Genomic DNA, 18344 nt, shown 5'->3' on the forward strand with positions numbered 1-18344 from the left:
AATAGTTTCAAGGGATTAGATCTGATAGACAGAGTGCCTGAAGAACTATGGATGGAGGTTCATGATACTGTACAGGAGTCAGTGATCAAGACCATTCCCAAGAAAAAGAAATGCAAAAAAGGCAAAATGGTTGTCTGTGGAGACCTTACAAATAGCTGTGAAAAGAAGAGAAGTGAAAGGCAAAGGAGAAAAGGAAAGATATACGCATCTGGATGCAGAGTTCCAAAGAATATCAAGGAGAGATAAGAAAGGCTTCCTCACTGATCAATGCAAAGAATAGAGGAAAACAATAGAATGGGAAAGACTAGAGATCTCTTCAAGAAAATTAGAGATACCAAGGGAACATTTCATGCAGAGATGGGCACAATAAAAGAAAGAAATTGTATGGACCTAAAATAAGCAGAAGATATTAAGAAGAAGTGGCAAGAATACACAGAACTACACACAAAAAAATCTTCATGACCCAGATAACTATGATGGTATGATCACTCACCTAGAGCCAGACATCCTGGAATGCGAAGTCAATGCAAAGCCTTAGGAAGTATCACTACGAACAAAGCTAGTCAAGGTGATGGAATTCCAGTTGAGTTATTTCAAATTGTAAAAGATGATGCTGTGAAAGTCATGCACTCAATATGCCAGCAAATTTGGAAAACTCAGCAATGGCCACAGGACTGGAAAAGGTCAGTTTTCATTCCAATCCCAAAGAAAGGCAATGCCAAAGAATGATCAAATTACTGCACAATTGCACTCGTCTCACACGATAGCAAAGTAATCCTCAACGTTTTCCAAGCCAGGCTTCAATAGTATGTGAATCATGAACTTCCACATGTTCAAGCTGGATTTAGAAAAAGCAGAGGAACCAGAGATCAAATTGCCAACATCCATTGGATCATCAAAAGAGCAAGAGAGTACCAGAAAAACATCCACTTCTGCTTTATTGACTATGCCAAAGCCTTTGACTGTGTGGATCACAACAAACTGTGGAAAATTCTCAAGAGATGGGAATACCAGACCACCTGACCTGCCTCCTGAGAAATCTGTATGCAGGTCAGGAAGAAACAGTTAGAACTGGACATGGAACAACAGACTGCTTCCAAATTGGGAAAGGGGTATGCCAAGGCTGTAAGTTGTCACCCTGCTTATTTAACTTATATGCAGAGTACATCATGAGAAATGCTGGGCTGGATGAAGCACAAGCTAGAATCAAGATTGCCAAGAGAAATATCAAAAACCTCAGATATGCAGCTGACACCACACTTATGGTAGAAAGCGGAGAAGAACTAAAGAGCCTCTTGATGAAAGTGAAAGAGGAGAGTGAAAAAGTTGGCTTAAAACTCAACATTCAGAAAACTAAGATCATGGCATCTGGTCCCATTACTTCACGGCAAATAGAAGGGGAAACAGTGGAAAGAGTAACAGACTTTAGTTTTTTGGGCTCCAACATTACTGTAGATGGTGACTGCAGCCATGAAATCAAAAGACGCTTGCTCCTTGGAAGAAAAGTTATGACCAACCTAGACAGCATTTTAAAAAGCAGAGCCATTACTTTTCCAACAAAAGTCCATCTGGTCAAAGCTGTGTTTTTTCCAGTGCTTATGTATGGGTGTCAGAGTTGGACTATAAAGAAAGCTGAGCACTGAAGACTTGCTGCATTTGAACTGTGGTGCTGGAGAAGACTCTTGAGAGTCCCTTATACTGCGAGGAGATCCAACCAGTCCATCCTAAAGGAGATCAGTCCTGAGTGGTCATTGGAAGGACTGATGTTGAAGCTGAAACTCCAACCCTTTGGCCACCTGATGCAGAGAGCTGACTCATTTGAAAAGACCCTGATGCTGGGAAAGATTGAAGGTGGGAGGAGAAAGGGACAGAAGAAGAGATGGCTGGATGGCATCACTGACTGAATGGACATGAGTTTGAATAAACTCTGGGAGTTGGTGATGGACAGGGAAGCCTGGCGTGCTGCAGTCCATGGGGTCGCGAAGAGTCGGACATAACTGAGCAACTGAACTGAACTGAACTGATAAGTAATAATGCCCCTACTTTCATTTCTGCTTTTGGTAATCTGAGACTTCTCTCTCTTTGTTTTACTTACTCTAGCCAAAGGCTTATCAATTTTGTTAATCTTTTTGAAGATTCAGTTCAGTTCAGTTCAGTTCAGTTCAGTCGCTCAGTCGTGTCCGACTCTCCGCGACCCCATGAATCACAGCACGCCAGGCCTCCCTGTCCATCACCAACTCCCGGAGTTCACTCAAACTCATGTCCACAGAGTCGGTGATGCCATCCAGCCATCTCATTCTCTGTCGTCCCCTTCTCCTCCCACCCCCAACCTTTCCCAGCATCAGAGTCTTTTCCAGTGAGTCAACTCGTCGCATGAGATGGCCAAAGTATTGCAGCTTCAGCTTTAGCATCAGTCCCTCCAATGAACACCCAGGATTGATCTCCTCTAGAATGGACTGGTTGGATCTCCTTGCAGTATAAGGGACTCTCAAGAGTCTTCTCCAGCACCACAGTTCAAAAGCATCGATTCTTCGGTGATCAGCTTTCTTCACAGTCCAACTCTCACATCCACACATGACCACGGGAAAAACCGTTGCCTTGACTAGACGGACCTCGGTTGGCAAAGTAATGTCTCTACTTTTTAATATACTATCAAGGTTGGTCATAACTTTCCTTCCAAGGAGTAAGCGTCTTTTAATTTCATGGCTGCAATCAGCATCTGCAGTGATTTTGGAGCCCCAAAAAATAAAGTCTGACACTGTTTCCACTGTTTTCCCATCTATTTCCCATGAAGTGATGGGACCAGATGCCATGATCTTTGTTTTCTGAATGTTGAGCTTCAAGCCAACCTTTTCACTCTCCTCTTTCACTTTCATCAAGAGGCTTTTGAGTTCCTCTTCACTTTCTGCAATAAGGGTAGTGTCATCTGCATATCTGAGGTTATTGATATTTCTCCCAGCAATCTTGATTCCAGCTTGTGCTTCTTCCAGCCCAGCGTTCCTCATGATGTACTCTGCATATAAGTTAAATAAGCAGGGTGACAATATACAACCTTGACGTACACCTTTTCCTATTTGGAACCAGTCTGTTGTTGTTAGATTTTATTATAATTATATCCTAATATATTGTTATAATACTGTATAATATTATATTTTGGCTTCATTGATTTTCTCTAACTTCTTTATTTATCTGTGCTCTAATTTTTATCGTTTCCTTTCTTCTGCCAGCTGTACTCTCTTTTGGTGCCTATTTACATGGATTGTCTTTTTTCCATTCTTTCGTTTTCATATATGTGCCTTTGGATCTGAAGTGAATCTTCTGTAGTGAGCATATAGTTGTTTCCTTTTTTTAAATCAAATCTGTCAATCTCTGCCTTTTGACTGGAGAATTGTATCCATTTACATTAATTACTCATATGGAGGACTACTCAGTTGTACTAATTGTTTGCTATATGCCTTATAGAATTTTTGTCCTTTATTTCCTGCATTACTAATATTTTTTGTGTGTTTAGTTGATTTTCCGGATTACATGGGAAGATTTATGTTCCTTAACACAAAGGAAGGATTTTAATTACCTTCTCACATCCCTCTGTGCATGTGCTATGCTGTGCTCAGTCGTGTCCAACTCCTTGTGACCCTATGGACCGTAGCCCGCCAGGTTTCTCTGTCCATGGAATCCTGCAGGCAAGAATACTGGTGTGAGTTGCCATGTCCTCCTTCAGGGGATCTTCCCAACCCAGAGACTGAACCCAGATCTCCCACATTGCAGACAGATTCTTTCCATCTGAGCTACCAGGGAAGCCCAAGAATATTCGAATGGGTAGCATATTCCTTCTCCAGCAGATCTTCCTGACCCAGGAATCGAACTGGGGTCTCTGGTGTCGCAGGCATATTCTTCAACAGCTGAGCTAGCAGGGAAGCCCCTCTCTGTGCACACTCTATAACTATTTATTTTCAGGTTTTAATGGAAATTACATTTAATATGGTAAAGTTATAATACTCTCATTTGACTTTATGCCAGATCATCTTCAATAACATACAAAACTGCTCTTATATAGTTCCATTCCCATATCTTTTCAGTTATATAAGTCACAAATTACATCTTTATTCATTGTGTGTCCAAAAAGATACATGAATAATTACATTTTACACATCACTCTTTTAAATCTTATAGAAAACATAAACAAGTGGAATTACAAGTCAAAATTATACTAGTTTTTATACTTACTCGTATATTTACCTTTTGCAGAGAACTTTACTTCTTCTTACAGAATCTATTTAGTTTCTGGTGTTCTTTCATTTTAACCAGAAGTACACCCTCTAGCATTTCTCATAGGAGAGGTCTAGTGGTAAGCTCCCTCAGCTTTTGTTTATCTGGAAAAGTCTTAGTTTCTTCTTCACTTTTGAAGGACAGTTTTGACGGATAGAGTATTCTTGGTTGATAGTTTTTTTCTTTAGGTACTTTGAATGTATTAATTGAGTGGGTATTTAACCTTTCTGAGCATCTATTCTGCCTACCTAAAATCAAAATAATCCTTTATACTTTGTTGTTGGTGAAGCAATATTTTGGGCACCTGGTTTGGTATTTGAAAATCACAGGTCACTTTCAGGTGAGGAAATCGAGGCCCAGAGTTCTGACTTGCCCCAGGTCACACAGCCAAAGTAGAAGAAGAAATTGGAGCTTGAGTGGGGTCTTTGCTAGGGCTTCTGCCTACTGCTCGCCATGCCCCACTGCCTCGGAGGCCCACATCATCTAATGAGCATTTCTGATTTTGCAGGACCTGGCCATCCTGGACGATGCTGCCCACCCTGTACATCTGTCTCCTCTGGCTGTCTACCAGTGGGCTCGGGACCGTCCAGGCTAAGGGTTCTGACACTGACATGAGCACAAGGAACCCTCACAGGGACTTGGCTCCAAACAATGTTGACTTTGCCTTTACCCTGTATAAGCACTTAGTGGCCTCAGCTCCAGGCAAGAATGTCTTCGTCTCCCCTGTGAGCATCTCCATGGCCTTAGCTATGCTGTCCCTGGGTGCCAGAGGCTACACGCGGGAGCAGCTTCTCCAAGGCCTGGGCTTCAACCTTACTGAGATGTCCGAAGCTGAGATCCACCGGGCCTTCCGGCATCTGCACCACCTCCTCAGGGAGTCAAACACCACCTTGGAAATGACCATGGGCAATGCCTTGTTCCTTGACCACAGCCTGGAGCTTCTGGAGCCGTTCTCAGCAGACACCAAGCACTACTATGAGCTGGAGGCCTTGACCACAGATTTTCAGGACTGGGCAGGAGCCAGCAGACAAATCAATGAGTATATCAAGAATAAGACACAAGGGAAAATTGTGGACTTGTTCTCGGAGTCAGATAGCTCGGCCATGCTCATCCTGGTCAACTACATCTTTTTTAAAGGTACCCCTCACCCATCTCATTCAGTTAAAGTCATCAAAACCCAGAGTGTACCCTTAGGCAAAGTCTTTGATCTTACAAAGCACATGCATGTCTGAAGAGTCTCCATCTTCACCATGATCCTATTAGAAAAGTGAATTATATCATCCTCACCAAGGATCAAAATGACACTCAGAAGAACAGCTTGTCCACGCTCTTGCAGGTTGGTTCAAGGCCCACACGGGTAACTGTGAACCCTCTGAGTGCCTCATGGTCTACAGATATTGGCCAAGTTCTGACTGAGAGTCAGGTACTTGGTCAGGGACTGGAAATTACAGCCTAGAAACAGACAGACAGCCCACACTCTCAGGAACTTCCAGGCAGCCTTGTATACACTTCCCAAGCCAGCTCTGACCAAGACCCCTCTCAGTCAAACTGCAGCCCCTCCTCACCAACTTGGAGCAAGATTCTCCAAAGTGCCTGTCCATAAAAATCACCATGGAGGCCTGTTAAAATGACAGATCCCAGTGTCCATGCCAGATCGACTAGAGCAAAACTGCAGCAACAATGTTCTAGAATTTGAATTTTTAACAAGGCCCCTCTCCCCCAATCATTTTTATGAACAGGCAGCTTGGAGATATACTAAACTTTGGTAGCTTAAACAGCACAAATTTTAGGCTCGTTACTTGTGTATTGGTTTTGAGAATTTTAACATCTGCTTTCTTAGCAACTTTTAAGTTTATGTTAGTGTTAGTGTGTTAGTCACTCAGTCGTGTCTGACTCTTTGCAACCCCGTGGACACCTCTGCCCATGGGATTCTCCAGGCAAGAATACTGGAGTGGGTTGCCATTCCCTTCTCCAGGGGATCTTCCCAACCCAAGGATCGAACCTAGGTCTCCTGCATTGCAGGCAGATTCTTTACCATCTGAGCCATCAGGGAAGCCCCTACAGTGTTATTAACTATAGTCACCATGCTGTATATTAGATTCCTGAAACTTAGTCACTTTGCAACTGGAAGTTTGTACCTTTGACCACCTTCACCCATTTCTCCCATCATTCTATTCCCTTTTTCTGTAAGTTCCATATTGTTAGATTCTACATATAAGTGACAGCATACAATATTTGTCTTTTTCTGTCTGATTTATTTCACTTAGCATAATGTCTTCAACATTCACCCATGCTGTCACAAATGGCAACATTTCCTTCTTTTTAGGGCTGAATAATATTCCAACCAGTGTGTGTGTGTGTGTGTGTGTGTGTGAATATAAATGTACCTGTCTTTATTCATTCATTTATCAATGGACACTTAAATTGTTTCTGTATCTTGGAAACACAGCTAATGTGAATAATGCTTTAATGAACATGGGAGTGCAGGTATTTCTCAATATAGTCTGTTCATTTCCTTCTGATAATTCCTAGAAATGGAGTTGCTGGATCATGCGGTAGTCCTAGTTTTAATTTTTTGAGGAACCTCTGTACTGTTTTCCATAATGGCTGCACCAATTTACATTCCCACCAACATGGCACGAGGGTTCTGCACATCCATTCCCCACATCCTCACCAGCACTTGTTTTCTTTCTACTAATAGTCATTCTGACAGGTGTGATGCAATATCTCATTGTGATTTTGATTTGCATTTCCCTGGTGATTAGTGGTGTTAAGCACATTTCCTTGTACTTTTTTGCCATTTGTATTTTTTATTATTAATTTATTTATTTTAATTGGAAGTTAATTACTTTACAATATTGTAGTGGTTTTGCCATACATTGACATGAATCAGCCATGGGTGTACATGTGTTCCCCATCCTGAAACCCCTCCCACCTCCCTCCCCATCCCATCCCATCCCTCTGGGTCATCCCAATGCACCAGCCCTGAGCACCCTGTCGCATGCATTGAAGCTGGACTGGCTGTTTCACATATGATAATATACATATTTCAGTGCTATTCTCTCAAATCATCCCACCCTCGTCTTCTCCCACAGAGTCCAAAAGACTGTTCTTTACATCTGTGTCTCCTTTGCTGTCCCACATACAGGGTCATGGTTACCATCTTTCTAAATTCCATATATATGTGTTAGTATACTCTATTGGTGCTTTTCTTTCTGACTTACTTCACTCTGTATAATAGGCTCCAGTTTCATCCACCTCATTAGAATGGATTCAAATGAATTATTTTTAATGGCTGAGTGATATTCCATTGTGTATATGTACCACAGCTTTCTTATCCATTCGTCTGCTGATGGACATCTAGGTTGCTTCCATGGGCCATTTGTATTTTATCTTCTTTGGGAAAGAATATCCATTCAAGTCCTCTGTTCAGTTTTGACTTTGATTATTTGAGGCCTCTTTTGATATTGAGTTGGGTGAGTTTCTTACATTTTTTTGGATACCACTTCCCGTATCTAATATATGTTTTGCAAATATTTAATTCCATTCTGTAGGTTGCCTTTTTACTTTGTTGACTCTATCCTTTGCCATGCAGCAGCTTTTTGGTTTGATGTGATCCCATTGGTTTATTTTTGCCTCTGTTGCTTGTGCTTTTGCTATCTTATCCAAAAAAAAAAAAAGATCATAGCTAAAATTAATGTCAAAAAGCTTCTTTTCCCCTGAATTTTCTCCTAGGAGTTTTATGGTTTCAGGTCTTCTGTTTAAGTCTTTAACACATTTCAAGTTAATTTTGTGAATGATGTAAGACAGGTGTTCAATTTTACTCTTTTGTACATGAATATCCTTTTCTCAGATCCATTTATTGAAGAGATTATTTTTTCCCCTTGAGTATTCTTGGTTCCCTTGTCATATATTAGCTGACTATATATGTAGGGGTTATTTTAGGCTTTCAGTTCTGTTCCATTGGCCAATGTGTCTGTTTTTATGCCTGTAACGTACAGTTCTGATTACTACAGCTTTATAATACAGTTTGAAATCAGGAGGTATGATGTTTCCAACTTCTTCTTTTCTCAATATGGCTTTGGCTATTCAGGATCTTTTGCAATCCCAATCAAAAGATGGTATTCTTTACACCTGACCATGGGAGGACCAAGGAGTCTCAGAACGTTTGCCTGGAAATGTTTCTGGATGCTCCCATGAATTCTCCAGGCCATGTATCCCACTAGACCATCCTTATCCCTTTGGGCACCCTAGTGCCTTTGCATAATGCTTGGCACATGGAAGAATCTCAAATGTGGTTGCATAGAAGTTCTGCAGCACCGGTGGAGAGAGGACCCTCTTGAGCCTAAGGGGAGTCTGAGAGACAGCTATCGGGACAGGGCTGACAGGGCATCACTTGACACAGGGCTTTGCTCTCACAATTTCTAAACCTTCTCTTGACCACAATGGGGCTGAGTTGATAGGAAGTAATAGCTCCTGGTAATAAAATCAGAAAGAGTTTGAACATCTGAAGGAAGAGCAGACATTGATCGGAGTGTGGGCTGCTTGATTATACACAGATTTTCCATGATAAAGCAAAGCTAATTAACAAGCCCCTGCTTAAGCTGAGAGATACTCTGAAATGTTTCCAGCAAGCCAAGATAATAACAAAAATGAAGAATGGCACAGCTCTCATCACTAAACTTAGGACATGGACAGTGTTCCTGGTGTGTTCCTTATTTAGTGAACTGTCTTAACAGCTCTTTTTCAGAGAACATTAGAAATATTGTTAAAAGATCTTCCAGGGACTCATCCTTTCTCTCTCCAATTTCCCTTCATAAATTCTTAGGAATTTTCAATTTAAAAAATCCCTTAAAGTAGAGGTTAGATGGCACTCCAAATGTGGTTTTCTACCAAGCTGGATATATGATACACTCACTTCTAGAAAAGAAATACTCAGTAAAAAGCACACAACAAATTTTTAAGGATGAAAAACCTACCACCAAAAAAATATTTCATCCACAATTTTTTTGGCTGTGAATTAGAGCAGTTGGCCACAAAACACACACCCCTTTAATTCTGAGGAGTCAAGACTTGCTTTGTTTTTGTTTAGTCACTAAGCCATGTCTGACTCTTGCAACCCCATGGACAGTAGCCCGCCAGGCTGCTCTGTCCATGGGATTTCCCAGGCAAGAATAATAGAGTGGATTGCCATTTCTTTCTCCAGGGGATCTTCTGGACCCAGGGATCAAACCCATGTCTCCTGCATTGGCAGGCAGATTCTTTACCACTGAGTCACGAGGGAAGCCCAGAGGATGGCTTGAGAGCCCATAAATTATCTCACATGCTGTGAGACAGCCGCAGTCATGAGAGATGGACCAGGAACAGTCCCTGAATCTCCAGGATCTGCATCCATTGCGTGTTACCCTGCATCCTCTGGCTTCTTTCAGGGTGTTGAGGCTGGCTCAGAACCAAGAGTTCTGGCCTCGTGGTCCAGAGCTCCCACAGGTGGACGGATGGAGAATGTCTGCTTGGAGCTATGCTCTGGCCACCTTCAGGCAACCTCAGTTGGCAAACAGTGACCTCACAAGGGTTTCTGGGTTGGAAGTCAAGGGCAGCCAGAACACTTGGGGTCTGCTAGACTCAGGGTCCTCATTCATCTCCAGACCTGGGGAGACAGCCTAGAGCCAAGGAGGCCCTGGTGAGACTCAACCCATGTCTGAATATCCAAAAACCTGTCATCTCCAAGAGGACTTGGCATTGCTTGGAATAAACTCAAGGGCTGAACAGGCTCAGCAGGCGGGTATTACCATCAGGCAGGTTTTGGCTTCATCAAAGGAGCAACTCCAGTGGCTCAGATGTAAAGAATCCACCTTCAATGTGGGAGATCCGGGTTCAATCCCCGGGTTGGGAAGATTCCCCCGGAGAAAGGAACAGTTACCCGCTCCAGCATTCTTGCCTGGGGAATTTCATGGACAGAGGAACCTGGCGGGCTACAGTCCATGGGGTCGCAAAGAGTCAGACATGACTGAATTTCACAAGGAGCAACTTCCTTCCCATCAGTATTGACCAGTAGTGGAAAGTCCCATCAATTACAGTAGTGAGTTCCCCATCACAAGAGGAACAAACAGACTGCATGATGCTATTGTGGAATGTGGTGGAGGGGATATGAGTCCAGGTGGGGATGGGAGTCTGAGACCTTGAAGGACTCATCTCACCCTGATCCTGTCTCTAGGAAATGTGCTGTGGCCCTTGGGGCCACTCAGGAGGGGAGGAGCTGCCTGCAGGAAAATGGGTACGACTGACTTGGTGACCAGGCTGCCTGCTGTGCTTCTGTGCTTCTAAAATCCAAAGTCTGGTGTACTGAATCCTACTCCCAAATTCCAGGCCTGGCATTCTCTGTTTTCTCTCTCCTTCCATTTTTAGAAGTCAGTCTCAGAAAGCATGCTAATCCTCAGTGTATCCCAAAGGAGGATGGAGCAGGCTTTACACCTCTGAGAATTTCATATCCTAGCACAAACTTTGAGCAGCTCTGGTGAGGACCTTCCAGGCTGAGGAGGCCACAGCATAACTTGCTTGGTAGCCATCCCTGGTGCTCTGATGCCACCCAAGCTGTGTTTTCCTCCTGCTCTCACAGGCCTGTTTCTCCCCTCCCCTTCCCTCCTCCCTCCAGCCATGTGGGCACACTCCTTCGACCTGGAAAGCACCAGAGAAGAGAACTTCTATGTGAACGAGACGACCACGGTGAAGGTGCCCATGATGTTCCAGTCGAACACCATCAAGTACCTGAACGACTCGGTGCTCCCCTGCCAGCTAGTACAGCTGGACTACACAGGCAACGAGACTGTCTTCTTCGTGCTCCCAGTCAAGGGGAAGATGGACTCGGTCATCACCGCGCTGAGCCGGGACACCATTCAGAGGTGGTCCAAGTCTCTAACCATCAGGTAAACCCTTGCTACTGCTACTGCTGCTAAGTCACTTCAGTCATGTCCGACTGTGTGCGACCCCACAGACGGCAGCCCACCAGGCTCTGCCGTCCCTGGGATTCTCCAGGCAAGAACACTGGAGTGGGTTGCCATTTCCTTCTCCAGGTAAGCCCTTAGCCAACTGAGTTTCTGCAGTTCCCAGAAAGTGGAGCGAGTAGAAAAGGGATCCATCTAGCTATGCTTCTACCCCTAGACTTGCTTTCCAGGGCTTATTGTTTCCCTGTGTGCTGGGTTATCTGACCTAGAAGTCACACTTGTTTATCCACCTGTTGATTGACATGGGGATGCTCTGGGGCTTTCCACAAAGGGAGGTCCTTCTTAACAAGGAAGTTGATAGCCACCCCCTGTGTTATCACATCTTTCATCTTTTTCTTAAACTGAGTTCACCAGCCCACACTGATCCATTCTATTATCTTGCTTACATGCCACCAAGCACTGCTAAAGATTCCTGAGAGACCATAAAAATACATAATGAAACTGACCACTGTACCCACCCTGGAACCAATGCAAAGCCTGAAAGTGAAAGTTGCTCAGTCATGTCCGACTCTTTGCGACCCCGTGGACTATACAGTCCATGGAATTCTCCAGGCCGGAATACTGGAGTGGGCAGCCTTTCTCTTCTCCAGGGGATCTTCCCAACCAGGGATTGAACCCAGGACTCCCACATTGCAGGTGGATTCTTTACCAGCTGAGCCACAAGGGAATCCCAAGAATACTGGAGTGGGTAGCCTATCCCTTCTCCAACAGATCTTCCCAACCCAGGAATTGAAGCACGGTCTCCTGCATTGCAGGTGGATTCTTTACCAACTGAGCTATCAGGGAAACACACAAAGCCTATGAATGGTTAAATCACTTGAGGGATCTAACGCTTATTCCATCAATCAACCAATCAGTAAACAAGAAAGTAAGGACATAAGTACATAATAAACTCATTTTTCCCAGGAGCCCCTGAGCTAGAGGGAAATCAAAATTATAGTCAAGCTTGTGTCCAGCCCTGATCCTCACCTTGGAGGAGGGAGCAGATGTTCTCTAGAAGACGGTCCTCACTCTTGGTAGATTGGAGCTTTTGTCTGCATGAACCAATCAGCATGAGAGCTGGTGGGGGAGAGGATGCAGACTCAAAGGGGAGAGGGGCTGCAGGAGAAGGAAGCTGCACTTGGATCTAGAGTCTCTCAAGGCTCGTAGGCCAGGGACCATGTCATTCATTCATCCATCCATCCATTCAGTATCCATATATAGAAGCAACTGCTATGTACGATGCACTAGGCTAAGCAGAAGGGATATACTCTAGAGAAGAAAGCAGATTCTAGTGGAATTATTTGTGGTACAGTGATGTAAGCGCTGTCAGAGCAAGAGAGGGAAGGAGAGGCATAATGTCTAAAACTTGGGGGAGGGTGGGAAACTGGACTCTGCCCCAGGAAACTGGGGAAGGGGCTGCAGAGCAGAAGGCTTTCACTTTGAACTGAGCCTTAAGCCTGAGTAGAAGTTCAGCCAGCATGAAGCACCCCAGGGTCACAGGTGGAAGAGGTAACAGCACCAGCCAAGTCAGAGAGGCCAGGACCTGAGCACCATCAGCAGCTTAAGATAAGCCAAATCCCTCTCAGATGAACTTGGTAATCCAGGAATTTTGCAGGCAGAAAAATCTAGAAAGAAGCTCTTCTACTTTGTTATAGACATAGGCTTTGTGTGCCATGGTTTGGGGTTCTTTTTATTATAAATGATCTTCTTGGAGAGCTGCTAAGTGCTGGTGCTTCTGGAGAGGTTAATCCAGTTCCAGGGTGGACAGGAAGTCCTAGGGAAGTCTCCTTCAGGGAAGAGAGCTATGGTCAGCTCTGTGTTCCAGAGAGATCCCCAGAGCCACATGGGGGCCATGGAAGGCATTCTTAGTATCCAACCATCCCTCCCTTCAGGGTGTGTGCATGTGAGCCCGTGTTTGTTCCATCCAGCCAGCCATCATGTGCTCAGTCATGTCTGACTCTTTGTGACCCCGTGAATGCCAGGCTCCTCTGTCCATGGGATTTTCTGCCAAGAATACTGGAGTGGGCTGCCATTTCCTCCTCCAGGGAATATTCCCAACACAAGGATCAAACCCATGTCTCCTGCATTGCAGGTGGATTCTTTACTGCTTGAGCCATTGGGGAAGCCCCATATGTTTGCTCAACAGTAGGGACCCATTTGCCAGTTTTTCTGGTCAACTGCCCCATCCCTCCCTCACCCTCACCCCGCAAAGGGACCCTGTAATTCAGGTACAGCCCCACCAGGTGGTGATAATGCTCTGTGATTCAAATTCTAAACCCTGATGTATTGAAAATGAGACAAAGGATACCCTTTCTCTTTACTCTAAAAAAAATCTCTAAACTAAAATACTTAAAACAACATTCACGGGTAACATGTGCCATTTTTGTCTAGATTTTAAAAAAATAAACATTCAAGGTAAGACTTTGCTTTAGACATCATATGTGATCGGGCGTCTACTTTATCCCAAAGATGTCACCCATGGCTCCTAGCCTCCACACTCACGTGGTCACTACTCACCACTCCTAGCATCACCGCCCCTTCCCCACCATGCTCTCCAATGGATCTGAGCTCAGCATCCTTCAGAGCCCAACTGATATCCCACCTCCCACTGGAAGCCCTTGGACCCTACTCATGGTGGTCTCGCGAGAGCCCTCCCCCAGATCCCCTTGCTCGGCTGTCACCTGCCTGCTGCCGCCAGGTCATGGGGACAGCTCTCAGGGTAGTGTGATGGGGCTCCGAGGCAACAAGTCCTGGTTTTTTCACAGTCCTGCTGCTTCCCAGGGGTGTGACTTTGGAGAAATTCCTCAGCCTTTCTTTGAGTTTCAGCTTCTCAGTCTGGAAACTGAAGGTGCTGATGCCACTTTGAAAGGGTGCGCAGATTAGGCGAGGCAGAGGAGGTCAGGAAGGTGAGCCAGGAGCTGCCTGGTGTGGGCCTGCCTCCCTCACCTGCTGCTGCTGTTGCTCATCTAGGTAAGTCCCACATCTCGTTGGCCTTGGACTCCTCCTCAGTCCCCCAGGTCGCCAGCCTCCAGGCCTCCCCAGGGTGGCTTGTGCTCAGTGCAGAGAAGCTCTCCAGCCTCCCCTTCCCCACTGGACAGCGCGTGCCTTATCACTGACTGCAGGGTTTCGGGCATCTTCTCTCCCCTGCGTGGTGTAGACGCAGACAAGCACAGAGAGGGATGGGGCTTGGCTAAAGCCACACAGCATGGCCAGGACCGCTGCTCCCAGCTGCCTGTTCCCTCCCCTCCTCCGTTTCTGCCAGGGGATGCTTGCGGGACCACAGGACTTTTTTTTTTTTCTTTTTAAAATTAAAGTACCATTGATAAGCAATATTGTGTTCATTTCAGGTGTACAGCAAAGTGATTCAGTTATACATATCCTTTTATCATTCTTACAAGATGATAAATACAGTCACCTGTGCTATACAGTAAATCCTTATTGTTTATCTAATTTATATATGGCAGCGTGTATCTGTTAATCCCATACTCCTAATTTATCCCTCCCTTTTGGTAACAATGTTTGTTTTCTATGTCTGTGAGACTCTTTCTGGCTTATAAATAAATTCATTTGTATTATTTTTTAGATTCCACATATAAATTATATCATATAGTATTTGCCTTTTGCTATCTGACTTATTTCACTTAGTATGATATTCTCTAGGTCCATCCATGTTGCTGAAAATGGCATTAATTCTTTCCTTTTCCTGGCTGACTAATATTCCATTGTGTATATATACCACATCTTCTTTATCCATCCATCTGTTGGACACTTAGGTTGTGCTGTCTATTGTAAAGAGTGCTGCAGTGAACCTAGAGGTACATCTATCCTTTCAAATTAAGAGTTTTCTCTGGATATATGCTCAGGGTGGGACTGCTGGATCACACGGTAACTTTTTAGTTTTTTAAGGAAACGCCATACTGTTTTCCATAGTGGCTGGACCAATTTATGTTTCCACCAACACTGTAGGAAGGTTTCCTTTTCTCCATGCCTTCTCTAGCATTTATAGACTTATTATTTATAGACTTTTTAAATGATGGCCATTCTGACTAGTGTGTGGTGATGTCTCAGTGTGGTTTTGATTTGCATATCTCTAATAATTATCAATGTTGAGCATATTTTTATGTGCCTGTTAGCCATCTGTATGTCTTTTTTGGAAAAATGTCTATATAGGTCTTCTGCTCATTTTTTTGATTGGGTTATTTGGTTTTTTGATATTGAGTTGTATGAGCTGTTTGTATATTTTGGAAATTAAGCTCTTGTTGGTAGCATGATTTGCAAATATTTGCTCCCACCCCATAGGTTGTCTTTTCATTTTGTTTATGGTTTCTATTGCTGTGCAAAAACTTGTAAGTTTTATTTGATCCTATTTTGTTTTTGCCTTTATTTCTCTTGTCCACAGTGACTTTTTTAGGGACTCTTTCCTTCAGGGTCCAGGAGTTTAGCTGGATTGAGTGGAATCAGCTCCAAGAAAGAGCTGAGAAGAAAGGATTTTGCAATTCAGAGGCCCAAAGAAGAAACTGCCTGCGTGTTGAGGGAGAGGCAGATTCTGCCTCCTTCCCTGTCCCCTCCCCTGTCCCCTCCCCTGTCCCCAAAGAGCAGATCCAGCAGGGAGGCAGGGAAAATTTCCCAGGGGAAATGGGAATCTGGCTGACCAGGCCCAGCCCAGGAAAGTCTAACCCCATCTGCTTACCCGAGCAGCCAGGTGAACCTGTACATCCCAAAGATCTCCATCTCTGGAGCCTACGACCTTGGGGGCATCATGGGGGACATGGGCATTGCAGACTTGCTCAGCAACCGGACACATTTCTCAGGCATCACCCAAGAGGCCCTGCCGAAGGTGTCAAAGGTAAGTGTCTTTATAGCCCCTCCTTCCCCGTCGACCAAAATTCACAGTACAAACAATAATAAGCAACACGGAGCCCGTTCATGAACAGGTCACTAGACCCAGGGCTGAAAGGTCTTCTCCAAGCCTCCAGTTTACAACAGGCTAAATGGAGGCTCAGCAAGAACATGACCTCCCTGGGGCCACCCAGGAAGCTGGGGACAAAGCAGTAGCATGGTCCAGCACCCACCTGTTCTGCCAGGCCACACAGAGGGGGCTCTGCGGAAGACAAAGTCGTCACGGCAGGTCTGCCAGCAAAAGGAAGGGTCTGCATAAGATCACACCAAATCTCCAACCCTCAGCTTTAGGTTCTGTCACTCATTCACTCAGAAAATATTACTGAACACATTCTATGTGCCCCCAACTGTGCTAGATACTAGGGATGCCTCAGACGCGGCCCTGCCCTCACAGGATCTTACCGTCCTGTGGATGACCAAAAATAGAGAGGAGACAGGAGAGTGACAGCAGCCCCTGCCCTCACGCACACAGACTTTGACCGCTGCGATGCCTGGCACACAGTATATGCTAAACGGTGCCTGTGTGGAGACTCAGTCAAACTGTACCTCCTTACAAGGTGGCTGCTACCCTGGTTTCTCAGAGGAGGAATCTCTGGCTCTGGGAGAGTGAATAGCTCATCAAGGTCACAAAGACAGTAAACAGGCGAACATATGACTCAAAACCTCATATTTCCAGGACACCCTGCAGGGGTTCCTAGCTCAGCTCAGCTTCTCCCTAGCCACATGGGCCTAATTACAGAGTGCTCTGAGCCTCTGATTCCCAGCTGCTCCATCCATGAGAGTCCTGTCCCCTTGTTGTTGTGGTTTAGTTGCTAAGTTATATCTGACTCCTTGCAACCCCATGGAGCCCACTAGGCTCCCCTCTCCATGGGATTTCCCCAGCAAGAATACTGGAGTGAGTTGACATTTTCTTCTCCAGGGGCTTTTCCCCACCCAGGGATCGAACCTGCATCTCCTGCATTGGCAGGCAGATTCTTTACCACTGAGCCACCAGGGAACCATCCTATCCCATAGGTGGTGTTATTTAATCAGTCAGTTTTGATCTGTCCAAGGCTTTTGATACAAGCCACTCAAGAGTTTTACTGGTCTGAGAATATCTTCTAATTTTGATTATAACTAGGGATGTTTGAGAAGTCACAGATGACCCTTTCCCCTGCAGGGTGGGTACCAGCCTTTGGCATAAATCAAACCCTCCTATTTACTGGCAGAGTGAAGAGGGAACTAGGTCTCGGTCAACCAGGCCAGGACCCAGTAAAGGACGCCCAATATGGATGCTGGAGTCCAGTGTCAGCCCCAAGTCCTTTTATCTCCGTTGGTGGGCTCCACCTGCTGGTTTTCTAGGGAGGCCGTCTAGGCGTGACCTGTGGACAGATTCTGGCGCTAGTCCGGGGGCTGCCGCATAGATGACTAATCAGTAAGCGCCCTTCTCTGAGCCTCAGCTTCCCAGTCCGGAAAACTGAGGGTGGGAGGAGCTGAAGCGACAGAGCTCAGAAAGCTCCGCCCACGCAGCAGGTGCTCATCCTCCACGCCGGCTCTGTTCCCACCAGGTGGTCCATAAGGCCGCGCTGCAGGTCGATGAGAAGGGCTTGGAGGCGGCCGCCCCGACCGGGGTCAGCCTGAGCACGGCGCCCGAGCCGCTCGCCCTCCGCTTCAACCGGCCCTTCATCATCATGATCTTCGACGACTTCACGTGGAGCAGCCTCTTCCTGGGCAAGGTTGTGAATCCGACCTAAGGGTGCACTCCCAGGAGCCAAGCTGCATCTGACTCGGGCACCCAGACCCCACAGAGAGGGGTGGGAGGGCCCCCCAATCCTCCCCAGGTTCCACTCTTGTAATAAATCACTGTCATTGCTACTGGTGACAAGTGTGGTTGACGGGGAAGAGGGGAACGACTGATGCCTTGAGTAATATCAATATAATACTGTGCCGATGTAATTTTCTGGTTTTGATCCTTGTCCTGCGGTTATGTGATATGTGGAAGCACCGTGAAAGGTCTATGGAAACGTTAGTATTTTTGTAAACTTTTGTCAGTTTGAAATTATTTCCAAGTAAAAACGTTAAAAAGAAGTAATCAAGTCAAAACACAACAGAAAGATGTATTTAAAGTGCTGGGGGGGGGAGGAAATGTCATCTCTCTCAAAAAGCAAAAAACGAAAAAAAAAATCCTTCAAAATTGAAGACAAAATAAAGGGA

At 45.2% G+C, this 18344-nt stretch overlaps 1 protein-coding gene across 1 annotated transcript; it reads left to right on the forward strand.

The window, feature by feature from the left end:
• Positions 1-4760: 4760 nt before the first annotated feature.
• Positions 4761-17985, forward strand: SERPINA6 (serpin family A member 6). Its single transcript, XM_055417632.2, has 4 exons — positions 4761-5406; positions 10922-11192; positions 15951-16098; positions 17699-17985. Exons 1-4 carry the CDS (start codon positions 4797-4799, stop codon positions 17882-17884), a joined length of 1215 nt encoding a protein of 404 aa, XP_055273607.2. The 5' UTR covers positions 4761-4796; the 3' UTR covers positions 17885-17985.
• The last annotated feature ends 359 nt before the right edge of the window (positions 17986-18344 follow it).

This window comes from Moschus berezovskii, chromosome 21, assembly GCF_049115385.1.
Source record: "Moschus berezovskii isolate FMDL1 chromosome 21, NW_MosBer_1.0, whole genome shotgun sequence".
NCBI classification, from domain to species: Eukaryota; Metazoa; Chordata; class Mammalia; order Artiodactyla; family Moschidae; genus Moschus; species Moschus berezovskii.

Coding starts and splice junctions, on each gene's coding strand:
- SERPINA6 (XM_055417632.2), top strand. CDS start 4,797: ATGCTGCCCACCCTGTACATCTGTCTCCTCTGGCTGTCTACCAGTGGG. Junction 11,193..15,950: donor TCCAAGTCTCTAACCATCAG/GTAAACCCTTGC, acceptor TTACCCGAGCAG/CCAGGTGAACCTGTACATCC. Junction 16,099..17,698: donor CCCTGCCGAAGGTGTCAAAG/GTAAGTGTCTTT, acceptor TGTTCCCACCAG/GTGGTCCATAAGGCCGCGCT.